At 47.2% G+C, this 11,949-nt stretch overlaps 3 protein-coding genes and 3 non-coding genes across 6 annotated transcripts; 1 reads left to right on the top strand and 5 right to left on the bottom strand.

Annotated features, from left to right (window-relative positions):
• Window positions 1–1,204: 1,204 nt before the first annotated feature.
• POX_b02030 (13 kDa ribonucleoprotein-associated protein) lies at window positions 1,205–1,747 on the bottom strand (the record flags this gene model as incomplete). The annotated part of the gene is made up of 3 exons (XM_050110950.1): window positions 1,205–1,415; window positions 1,475–1,528; window positions 1,632–1,747. The coding sequence occupies 3 exons, from the start codon at window positions 1,745–1,747 to the stop codon at window positions 1,205–1,207; spliced, it is 381 nt and encodes a 126-aa protein (XP_049971296.1).
• Window positions 1,748–2,406: 659 nt separating this feature from the next.
• Window positions 2,407–2,522, bottom strand: POX_rRNA016. The gene has a single exon (XR_007588107.1). It is a non-coding gene; the product is annotated as a 5S ribosomal RNA (ribosomal RNA).
• Window positions 2,523–4,361: 1,839 nt separating this feature from the next.
• POX_b02029 (uncharacterized protein) lies at window positions 4,362–4,733 on the top strand (the record flags this gene model as incomplete). The annotated part of the gene is made up of 1 exon (XM_050110949.1): window positions 4,362–4,733. One exon carries the CDS (start codon window positions 4,362–4,364, stop codon window positions 4,731–4,733), a length of 372 nt encoding a protein of 123 aa, XP_049971295.1.
• A 321-nt stretch (window positions 4,734–5,054) lies between these two features.
• Window positions 5,055–8,221, bottom strand: POX_b02028 (uncharacterized protein; the record flags this gene model as incomplete). Its single annotated transcript, XM_050110948.1, has 8 exons — window positions 5,055–5,299; window positions 5,359–5,371; window positions 5,437–5,607; window positions 5,674–5,951; window positions 6,002–6,357; window positions 7,721–7,812; window positions 7,866–8,028; window positions 8,079–8,221. 8 exons carry the CDS (start codon window positions 8,219–8,221, stop codon window positions 5,055–5,057), a joined length of 1,461 nt encoding a protein of 486 aa, XP_049971294.1.
• Window positions 8,222–11,528: 3,307 nt separating this feature from the next.
• Window positions 11,529–11,643, bottom strand: POX_rRNA015. Its single transcript, XR_007588106.1, has one exon. It is a non-coding gene; the product is annotated as a 5S ribosomal RNA (ribosomal RNA).
• A 181-nt stretch (window positions 11,644–11,824) lies between these two features.
• POX_rRNA014 lies at window positions 11,825–11,939 on the bottom strand. Its single transcript, XR_007588105.1, has one exon. It is a non-coding gene; the product is annotated as a 5S ribosomal RNA (ribosomal RNA).
• Between the last annotated feature and the right edge of the window lie 10 nt (window positions 11,940–11,949).

The raw sequence follows: 11,949 nt of genomic DNA, 5'->3' as shown, positions 1-11,949 counted from the left end.
ATCGAGGCAGCTCAGGATTCGAGGACAGATTTGAGGAGATATAGCCGACCCTTAGTCTCTCGTACAAATCGCCGACTTTGGCAAACGAGTACGGAGAAAAAAGCTCAAGTGTGCCTGGTGGACCGTCCTTTTGGAAACGAAGAGACACTCGAAAGCCTTTCTGCACGTCAAACCCCCTCAAAGCAAGCAGTAGCGGCCTTGTCCAGTTTGGCTTTCTGAGATGCTTAGCGTGCTGTCGTTCCCTTCCCCTGAAGGTACCAAAGTGGATCGTCGCCGTCTGAGACACGTGGATTCTGGCATTGTGAAGCTGACTGCCGACAGTGTGAAGAAACTCGCATGCTTCTCCACAAAGTTCGCTGAATACTGCGAGGACGGGACGCTCATAGGTGCGAAAACCAGAGCCGTTTTCAGACACGGCTGGGGTCTAGCTTCACGAGGCGAGCCAGATGCAACGATCATCTTCATCTCTAGCGTTCGCTCATTTTTACCCCGAGTTGCGTATCACTGATTGCTCGAACCCTTGTACCGCTTTTCTGTGGCTGTTGTTGGTGTTTCAGAGGCAAATTAGCGCGGTGGCTAGCTTGTCTCAGGTTAGCACAGGCCGGTCTCTAGTTCGCAGCCGGGACCTTTCCAAATGACCATCATTTGGAGATTCGAGAGAATCTATCTAGACTTGATGCGATTGAAACCTTCAATTTCACCGTTCCGTTGCAATATCTGCATATTTTCCCGAAGGATCTTTGAGCGGCGCGAGCCGTGGAAGACGAGGCCTGTTCCGGCCACGGACCGATTCCTGTTGTCTGAAAAGTGCTAAAATCGCTGGAAAAGGCACGGAGAGAGAGAGGGGGGGGGGGGGATATCCGAGTTGTTACCGCCTGGTGAGCGCTGCCAGGTATTCCCGAGTCGAGGTGAGGAGTATACTACGTGCACCGCTATTCTACGCAATATGTGCCATCACTCGCAACGGCAGAGAGGAGAAGACGGGAAACGGAATTCTCAAGAAGATTTCTGGATTTCAGCCCACGCTGAGAAGAGACCTAGTCAAAGGTTTCGCTAGCCAAGGGCGAGACTGTACAGCAAAAAGTGCGACAAACTTGACTCTGTAATGCCAACACGCAATTACTATCACAGCAGAAACAAACACTTCTAACCCAGCCCCATTTCGTATGCTACCTTCCACAAATTTCCAACCTTGGAAGATCGCTTAGATCATGAGACGCTCGACCTGGATCTTGATGGCGCGGATCTGGTTGGCAAGCTCACTGGCGTCGTTGGTGGTGATGGAGACAGCGATAACGGGGCGGCTGACACCGCAAGCACGACCAAGGGCCATCTTGGAGGGGACGTAGACGTAGGGAACGTTCTTGTCCTCGCAAAGGAGAGGGAGGTGGAGAATAATGGGCAGAGGGGTGGTGCTAATTCAAAAGTCAGCAGAAGATCCCTAGAGAGATGCGACATTGGGGGTTAAACGCACTCGGCGGCGAGAACGACGAGCTCGGAGGTACCACGGTTCAGGGTCTTGGTGGTCCTAAAGTGAAAGCAGGCTTTAGCGATGGTCTTTTTGACTTTGACGTGACAGGATAAGAGGCACAGCTGCGCACTCTCTCCGGCGATGCGAGAGAAGAACTCACTCGTTGGCACCCTTCTTAACCTGACGGTAGTTGGTGGCCTGCTGGACAAGGTCCAGAAGCTGCTGGCTCAGAGCCTCATCGGCGATGGGCCAGGCGACACCGGTTTCCTCAGCCATTGCGTTGAATTTGTTGACGTGGACGGGGTGGAAAATGAGATGTTTCAGAAACCAAATCTATTGAGAAATGGCTCACGCAAAGGATCACTGCCGTGTAAACACAGGGAATCAAAATTAGTGGAGTGGTGTAAAAGTGGAAAATGTTCGCTCGTGAAGCCGAAAAAATCAATGTGCTGAGAATTTTGGCTCACCGCCTGGTTTCCTGCCGTTCCACTTGCGACACGAAAGGGTGGACTCGACTGCATTTGCTCACCGCCTCATAAGTCCACTATGAACTTCGCGCAATGGATCAATTTCGGTACAGAGATGGCCTTGAAGATTTTACAACTCAAAAATTATTAAAAACATACAACAGTCAGGATTCGCATGTGGTCACCCACCATACTACTAACTGACCGGCGTGTGGCTTGAGTACGGCTGAGCGGACGGGAAGCCCTATTTTCCACACCCTATGGTCGTATGTATTAGACGTTGGCTGGCCATAGGTCATATTCTTCGTGATCAGTCCGGCTAAGTAAGTACTCTAAAATCAATTCAAAATGCTCCTTACATAAAATTTTCACTTAATCTAATCCGTATACCTCTTGTTTTCGTCTCGTACTACTCAGGATGCAATAATAATCTAGTATAGATTAAATAAAATGCAATCGACACAAAAACATACAACAGCCAGGATTCGCATGTGGTCACCCACCATACTACTAACTGGCCGGCGTGTGGCTTAAGTACGGCTGAGCGGACGGGAAGCCCTGTTCTCCACACCCTATGGTCGTATGTGAATGATTTTGCTGCGAAAAGGTACATAACCTAAATTTTGAGAGCAAGATAGGAAAGCAGAAGAACAGAGGGATAGAAAGAGGTGAATGGCGTCGAGGTCGTCGCAGGTCTTGGCATTAGCTATGCGTAAAAGAGAAACCTACCAGCAAATCAGCGGCGAGCAAGATTAACGTCGGAAGACTTATCCTAAAGATATTCGAATGCTATCAAAGCCCAACTCTCGACTGCTGTTATTTACTACTGACTGGTCAGTAATCATTCATACAACATCGACAATTCGCATGTGGCCACCCACCATACCAGGTAGTCGAGTAGCTGCCGGGTGAGCTTAGAGTACACGCCGCTTTGTGATCGCGTGACCGGGGAGAGACGGTATGATTGCGCAACAGGTAGGGCGAGAATCACTCTCGGTCGAGCCTCTTGATAGCTGCATGTCAATTAAAACCCATCTAAGGATTAGCCAAGTCAACTGCGAGGCTGAGTATAATGTCGTCTTGTGCCAGTAGGTGCTCTTGGGTGTGAAGATGCACTACTTGTATCACGGAGGCACAACATGTTGCATTCTGTCGCAGCAGCCGGACAGCCTGAAGTGGCTCCCGCATATTTAGAGGTCTGGTTAGCTCAAGCTGGCCTTCCGTGACAGCTTCGTCTGTTCAACCTGTTGAGGCCCGCGGTGAGAAGTCAGGTAGTACTAACGCGGAGACCCGTCCTATTGACCAGGTTATCTTGGACACTGATCACTCATTTTTGCGGTGCGAGTTGGAGACTTTTCGAGTTTTCCCTCATAATTGGAAGAAGGGAAGCTTTAGTTGAATTCCGCAGCTGTCAATACACGTATCCTGAGGTTTCATCTTCCTTCACTTTGTAACTGGTGCAAGTATATGACTCAGTTTGAAGAATCTAGAAAAAGCCGCTGTCGATCTGAGTGGAAATCATAGCACTCAAATGCGTGTATTTCTCCTGTAATCATTAACACTCGACCAAGCATAGTAATATTTGAAACGGACCCCGTTGAAATTGTGTATTCCGAAAGGACCGCAAATTCTCGCATTCTTGGGCGCAAAGATTTTTCAATCCACTCTCGTCGCTAGTCATCCGCGGACCAGCAAGCGTAGAGTGCTGGACAGTATTCCCAATAGCTTGGATACCACCCCGCTTGTGCTCAATCCACGATAGCAGAAATGCGAGCAGGTTGGCTGGAAGAGACAATTATGCGGGCTGGCTTGGTGGAGGTTCGAATGAGTAAACTTGATTTTCCCATTGTTTGGTAACAGATCACTAAAGGGGGCTTTGATAGCGAAAGCCATATGTGTGGCAAAGAAGACAACTAGTCATCGAACTCCTTGATGGCGGAGAAAGGGCCGGCTTTCGGATTAGATTGAAAGACATATTCTCTAACTTGTTGGTAGCCCAAGGGGCGTAGAACGATCTGATCAGATATATGCCTCGATTATTCCTAGTTTAGTCTAGGGATGGCCCTCGCCTTACCACAAATCCCACCACTACTCTTATTGAGATTCCACTTCCCTCTTTGCGCGTGCATACAGCCCTCTTGTCTCAAATAGTCTAGAGGATTTTACCGCTCCTGACTCCATATCTATGGTAGCTAGTATTAGTACCTAATCGAAGAGCCGATGCCGTATCAAGTAATTAATGCCCGAACCTGGAAGACTTCAACCAGATTGCGGGATTAGAACCTTAATTGAGTCCAGATTTTCTGAGTCACCTCGTCCTGTTACCTACGTTGACTAGTAACTACTGTACCTTGGAAGACGTTTATGTTCTTGAATCTCTCAGATTACTTCATCACTTGAAGAATTCAATTTTTCGCTTCACCATGGCAGATCGACAGCAACCTATCAAGACACTATTCCTTGTGATTTCCGACATGCATGGCCTCAAGAAGCTTGCGAGAGATACCTTGAATCATTCTGTAGACGTCGTTATCCTCTGTGGAGATCTAAGCACAGATTCCGAATTTGAGGAATATAAAGCCTCCATTAGCTTCCTCCGTACCATCAACGCACCGCTGAAAATTGCAATAGCTGGGAATCACGACTTCACGATGGATATTGCTACCTTCCGAAGAAAAGTGGCTTATGTCAAACCGCCATTGAACCCTTCCCTGGTCCAACAGGTGTATGGCTACGGAGGCGAGGCGAGAAATCTATTTGACAGACAAGCTGGAAATACTTTTCTGAACGAATGAACTCACGAGTTCCAATTGGGTAACAGCGCCATTTTGAGAGTCTACGCAGGCCCATACACGCCGTCACAAGTTGATTGGGGTTTCCAATATCACACTGGTCAAGGTCATGATTTGATAAGAACTCAGTTACCCTCGGAAATCTGATTTTGGAGTCTGACTTAAACCTCATCCGCATCTCATCACGCACTGAACATGACTTCATTGTATCCATATTTGAATAAGATAAGGCCAATCCACATAAGGTAAATTGTAGATAATCTTCCATAGCAGGACCAGCCATGAACACCAGCTGTCAGAACGAGAGGAATACCCCTTATTCCACTAAATGATTCGATGCGACCACAGACCAGCACGAAGCAAAATTTCGACATTAGTGCTGCCATCCTCACTGAGTGAGTGGCAAGTCTCTTTGATGTCCTCCCATTCCCGAAAGGATTTGTCGATTACCTCTGCCATCCCGGAGGCGTTCAACACTCCCGCAAGCCGCCAATGGCAATCCAAATAAGCTCTGTTTGGAAGTGGGACATTTTGCGCATCATCCGCTTTCCTTAATTCAATAATTTTATCTTGAGGGAGAGATTGTGTGAGATATTGCGCGGGTCTGCCATAACATTTTACTTCATACTTGTTCTCCTCATCTTTGACAGATCAGTGTCAGTAGAACAAACAGTATAGACGACCAAGCTTTCCACGAGAGACTCACTTCGATAGGTTTGAGTGCCAGTTTAAACTTTCCGAACTCCCTATGACATGCCGATTGTAGTGTGATACCATTTGAGTAAGAGTTGATAGTCCCGGATTCTAAACTAGCGCGCCGAATATCAGGGAAGCAGGTATAGAGGACCCTCCACAGCCTTGCGGCGTTCAGTTCTTCCTAGGTACTCATCGCGCACAGATGAGTCACTAGTGTAAGTCTCAATGAAATGAAAGGTTTTCTTACCGTTATACTTTTCCACGAACCGAAGGAGAAAATGATAATGTGTGCAACTTCAGCATTGGCTACTTTAGCGCTGTATGGGCCCTCATTCTCATCCCAGTGCTCAAAGTCCACGACGTCGGTGATGATATAGCGATAGCTATCGCGTCGAAGACACCCGCTCCTGAAGTCTAGAGTTTGACTTTGCGACCGGTCAGTGTATCCGGCAACAGCCTCATCTTGTGCGTTGCGCTGAGTATGCGGCGATGGTGTCACCACCGACTGCGCAGGTCGGGCTTTCACTTCATTTAGGTATTAGTTTGAGGCCATTCTTAGGTTCCAAAAGACTCACTCGGGACCGCAAGACCGGTGTAAAGGTTCATGAAGACTTCATACAACTGGTCGTCAGTGTTCGCTTTCAGGATGTCCCTCGCCACAGACTCACGGCCGTCTTGCGGCAAATGGTCCACAAAAGCATTCAGGGCTCTTTGGATCGGTAATTCATCCTTATGATGGCGCCGGGTGGGCTTGTAACTCGCTATTCTTTCCTTAGCAGAGGTAGCCAGCTCTTTCCAGTCTTCCGGGTCTTCCGTATCTATAGACATGAAAGAGGCATCACTCGCTGCCGGCCGAGGTGGGGCTTGAGTCATTTCGTATGCGGTTAGATCGTCTCCTGGGCGATGATACTGCAAGACGTGCACCGGTTGCCTAGAGGGGAAATTGTGTTAGTCCAAATCGAGTAATCGTCACCTGAGCCACCCACTGTTCCGTCCAATGCAAATTTCTTTGCCGTCGTGCCTCAGGCAGACGTTTTCGTCTCCAGACGGTGTTCCAGGCCTCCCATTAATCTGTATGTCTCTTAGATCTATAGCTCTTCGCTATCTGCCGAATAGACTTCCGTGATAATTTTCACCAGATTCCACGGGAGGTGGTATGGACTGGCTAAAGACGATTTAGTTCACATCTGGGCTGGAAGTCGGATGATTGATGAAGCGATGTGGTACACCGACAATCTGAGAATACGTGTAGTTGATGCAATTATCAAAATCATCGAAGCAATTAGACTCATTACACATTATGTTCCGTGAGCCTCACGGCCGAACATCCGTACGAATCAATGATCACATAAACTGACGCTCAGCCTAGCCTAGTCTGAATCAGGCGTGCTTCCCCTCGTGTCAGTGGTATCACCATTCTCACTCTGAGATAATCCGAAGCAATTGGTCTATTTCTGAATCCTTCTCAAAAACTGTCCGAAATATACCGTTCTAAATATTGATCAATCCCCAAAGGGGTACTGACTCCATCACCGCGCCACGGCCTAAGACCAAGATAAGATCAAAGGCTGAGGAAGGCTTCAGAAATATGATATTATACGAAAGTACCTACACTACCTCCGCGTTAGTTGTCGAAGCTGTTCAATTCACACGTGTATAACACAAAAAATTGAATTAAAACATAAAACAGCCAGGATTCGCATGTGGTCACCCACCATACTACTAACTAACCGGCGTGTGGCTCGAGTACGGCTAGTAGCTGCCTGGGGTGCCTTTCTGCCCCGGAATGTCGTCGGTCGCGCGATAAGGGGCGCAGAATCGAACATAGTAGTGAATGCGTGTTGAGTAAATTGGCGTAGACAAGTCTTGCTCTCGAGTTTGTCTCGTTTAATATCAATTTGATACAATTCGTACTGCTCGCTATAGTTTAAAGATGCCCCAATGCTCACGGTGTAGGTTCTCACTCGTGGGAGCGTGTGTGTCACGGGAAACGTTTCGGAGCGGGACATTAACCAACTTGGAAGACCATAAAAGATCACTAATATCCGCGGTTACGGATATTGCCCAGAGCCCTATGTATAGTATGGTATCGCAATGGGTACTTGTTCGGCTCCGTCTTGACGATGTGCTTCGTTGATATTGACAGCTTTCGACATGGCAGTTCGGAAGTACAGTCGACCGCTTCTAGACTTGAATTCAGGGCTGAAACATGCTCTGATTATACCGAAGTATAGTTGGAGATCCTGCATAGTTAGCTCAAAGCTCTGATGGAAGTAGACACGGGAAAAACGTACTCGACCAGATTACCATCGGGATCCCGAACATAAACGCTTCGGAGCTTCCCCACGGCGCCTGTCCTGTCTACAACCTTGGCACCCTCCAAGACCTACAAGACGTTTGTCAGTATCAAGCCTCATGCATGGTATTAGGCGTGAGTACCTCAAGCTTAGCATCCTTAAAAACCTGCAAGACCTTTTCGACGTTCTCATCCGTCAGAAAGCACAGATCTGCACTTCCTAGCTGAACATTCCGGGCCTTGGGCTCGAATTCTTTACCGGATTGGTGAAGATTGATCTTTTGATTGCCGAATACTAGAGCGTTCCTAGAAAGATCAGCATTTGGTGTTCCTTCCCTGATTTTCAGGTAATTTACCTTTGGATCGCAGGATTGGCGGGAGAAGTGAAGACCTCGTGGCGCATTCCCAGGTGGGTAGTGTAGAAGGCTACCGTCTCGGGAATGGATCGCACTGTGAGTACGAGATGATCCAAGGACTTCACAGCGAATTTACACGCCATTGTAGATGATAGCTATGTAAATTTAGGATTGACGAACTCCGAGGTAATCAAGAAAAATGACGGGGATGCTGCGGGGCTGAAAAAGGCGCATTACTCATCGGCCCTCCCGCCAGGATCATGATCGTGTCTTGAATGCAACCTCCGAGGTTAGCTTGCTGCTATTATTGGTGCTAATGAGGCCTAGTTAACTATTCGACTGGCGGCGATAATTGAGTTCTTTAGCAGATATTTTCATGAGACGGGGTTCACACCCATAGAGTGAAGTTACTTCATATTCCATGCTAATAATAGTCAGGATGACTGCCACTTCCACGATGCTTTGATTCTGAGGGATCATCCAAGTCTGAGCCGATTCTTGGCAACTCCAAGCTCTCCAACCGCTTCCTCCACTCGGAGCTTCCGATTCACTCGCATCGCGGGCAATCATAAATGCGACCGTGACAGACAGATAACCACCATTCCTTAGGCTGTTATAGTACAGCTGGAATCAAGTTGAGCCATTTGTTGCGCCCCGACCTGGACATCTGGACGAAGGAGCGCATGAATCACAGACGGCGCCCCCCGAAGCATCGATGCAGTCATGGGGCGCAACCAGAGAAATACTTCAATCTCGATCTCGACCTCTGCGGTGCTCAACGTGCATCCTACTGTAACAACTTGACGATATGTCTAGGCGCGTCAAACTATACCACTTCACGGGAAACGAGAACACCCACGCAAAATCTGCACATCATGATGAGAGACCACAAATAGAACAAACCTGATTTGACCACTAAGGGGCCTCATTTGCTTCGTCTAATCTAAGTTTCGAGCATAAATGTCACAGACCGAGTCATATACCAGGAAACAGACGTTTTTGGGGTAAAAATAAATGCGATGGCGCAGAGAGATTGTACAATACTGAAGTGACAAAAGCGAATGCTGGCACTGCTTGTGGCCTGGTGATGTTTTGGATGCTTGGTATGTTCCAATATGTCCCTCGCACGAGGGGGAGCACAAATTCTTCATGACCCGCGTAAATTGCGAGCCTCAAGTAGACCAGTAAATGTGGAGAACTTTGGGGTTTAAAAAACAATGGAAAGACAAGGAGACTCCCAATGCCACAATCATTGACCATGGTAACAAGAGCCGGGTTGTATACCAGTTTCCGTACATAACCCTCAAATCACGGATGTCGGAAATTTGATGCTGGATGAGCCCTGCTCTTGCAATTCAAGAAGCAAAAAGGCGTCTTCGTACATAAAATTGGCACATCCGATAAAACATGAACCAAGCTCTCTGTATACTTGAAAATAAAGATGTGATGTGATCGTGAATTATACATAGAACATGGCCCTTGTAGGCAACGGCTAGTGACAACAAGGAGATACTATATTCAAACTGAGGAAAAATGGCTGTCTCGTATGGCGAGGCAGTCAAAATGCTCCAAGAGGAGGCCCAATTTCACAGAGCTGAGATGAAGTCAAGGACAGAGCAGGTGCCTCTACAGGTGGGTATGAATCGACTCTGCGCCGATACATCGTGCGTCTCCTGATCTACCCCATCATGAGACACATCAGCATTGGATGGTTACGCCCTCAGCTCTAGAGAGACAAAAATTGCTTCGGCGGCCAATACAATCCGAGCTTGTGACCTGTCCGAGGTGTGATAGCAGCTGGACTTCAGGGATCGATCACTTTGGACATCAGAAACCCTACCAGCCTGGCTTATGAAATTGGTCAAATAGGGTGGTCGCTACGTTCCTTCTATCGCCGAGATCTTCACTGCGCACCCGCGTTGAATCCAAGCAAAAAGCACTATCGTGATGGGCAAGTGACGGTATTTTCACACTACGTTACGTCATCTGTACGCCCGAAGAGGGCGAGCGACATGAGCTGGAATTAGCGCATTTCTTCCGTGAATTTCATGCGGACAGTCATGTCTTAATATTGCCTACACCTCATGAGAATGACTCTCGATGGGGCGATTGGATATTCCAACACCTGATCCCGAAAGGGGCGTATAAAAGTTTCTATACGGTTATCAACGCTCGGTCACGTTTACCAGCAGTTACGAAGCGCATTTTGAAGTCGAGAAGGAATGAGTATTTTGTGAACCGAGAGATATAAATGGCTAGGCGTATATCGAAATTTAGCTGTGTTAGTTCCCTATATCCCTTACCTGTCACCTTGAGAGAAGCGGTCTCTGACTATAAGTGTAAGCTAAGAACAGATTTCAAACGCTTGTGAGATTCACTATACGAAGGCTCGAAGGAATACTAAGTCAGTAATACCAAAACACCTTCTTATATAGGTAGCTCTTCTTCGACTTACACCTCCTCGGACTAGGATTAGGACACGTCTTGATGATAAGTGAATATCCACTTCGGTCAACATCACAGATAATCAATTATTATATCACTTCTATTGAATACAACAGTTCGCTCCCTATAAGATTCAAATGCATATGTCGATTACCGGACGAGGGATTTTCTTTGCTCAGCTTTGAGACACTATGAATTCCTTTTGAAGCCACAGCAGCTATTATAGAGATATCAAACTAGATAATATACTTCGAATTCGGGGCTATAAGCCTCCCGAGGCGATGCTAACTGATTTTGGATGCGCATCCGACAGTCCAGACATTCTGTACGATAAGGTAGCCTTGGAACAATACTATATCTTGTACCCGAGTAAATGGAGGGGAAAAGATATGGCCTAGCCGTTGACTACTAGAGCTATGGTGTAGTTTGACTGGAGCAGATGTTGCAAAGGGACAATTCTTCGAAGATATTTCGCGGTCGTGGTTTTACAGAGGATCAAAATGCGCTTCGCGGCTCGAATTCATGTTTGGCAACATACTCCAGGGCGGTGTTGCAAGTGGACTCGTAATCACGTCTGACAGCAGCGGAGGCTTTATCATCGTTCAAGCCTTTCCGAAGAGGTAACGCATTGAAAAAGCGTAAAATCCACATCGGTGGTGTCTGAGACCGACCGTAGTCATCGAAGGTGCGCTCCGGAGGGTTGGAACTAGCCAGTCTCGAGACACCAAATACTGCATCACATCTGCGCTAGGAGTTTCAAAAATTTCGGACCTTTGTGCAAAATGTGCGCAAGTGCAACTGACGAACTATGAAATGAACGTTGCCATCTGCCAAGATTCGCCTCTAGATTGGAAGAAAATATCTAGGCCCAAAAAAGTCTCAAAGAGCCTTCTGTCTCTATGCTAACAGTCTCATGATCTTCCTAGACTGCATGATTACCGACACTCGGATTACCTCGCCTAAAACAAAAACCCGAAAGAATAGGTAAAAATGATTCATTAAAACATACAACAGCAAGGATTCGCATGTGGTCACCCACCATACTACTAACTGGCCGGCGTGTGGCTTGAGTACGGCTGAGCGGACGGGAAGCCCTATTTTCCACACCCTATGGTCGTATGTGTTTTGTTAGTAATATTTATAGTTCATATACCTTTACGCATATCGAACTAGGTAAGTTAAAGAAGCGACTTAAAATACTTATAAAGGTATTAAAATCTACATAACATCTCTCCCTTGATCTTATTTCGGACTTTGGTCTCCTTGAGATTATAGGAAGACTAGACAAAAATCCTAAAAACATACAACAGTCAGGATTCGCATGTGGTCACCCACCATACTACTAACTGACCGGCGTGTGGCTTAAGTACGGCTGAGCGGACGGGAAGCCCTGTTCTCCACACCCTATGGTCGTATGTGCGTGTAA

This window comes from Penicillium oxalicum, chromosome II (assembly GCF_001723175.1).
Source record: "Penicillium oxalicum strain HP7-1 chromosome II, whole genome shotgun sequence".
In the NCBI taxonomy this organism is placed as follows: domain Eukaryota; kingdom Fungi; phylum Ascomycota; class Eurotiomycetes; order Eurotiales; family Aspergillaceae; genus Penicillium; species Penicillium oxalicum.
The sequence above is the reverse complement of the archived record's forward strand: the minus strand, read 5'-3'. Positions and strand labels throughout refer to the sequence as shown.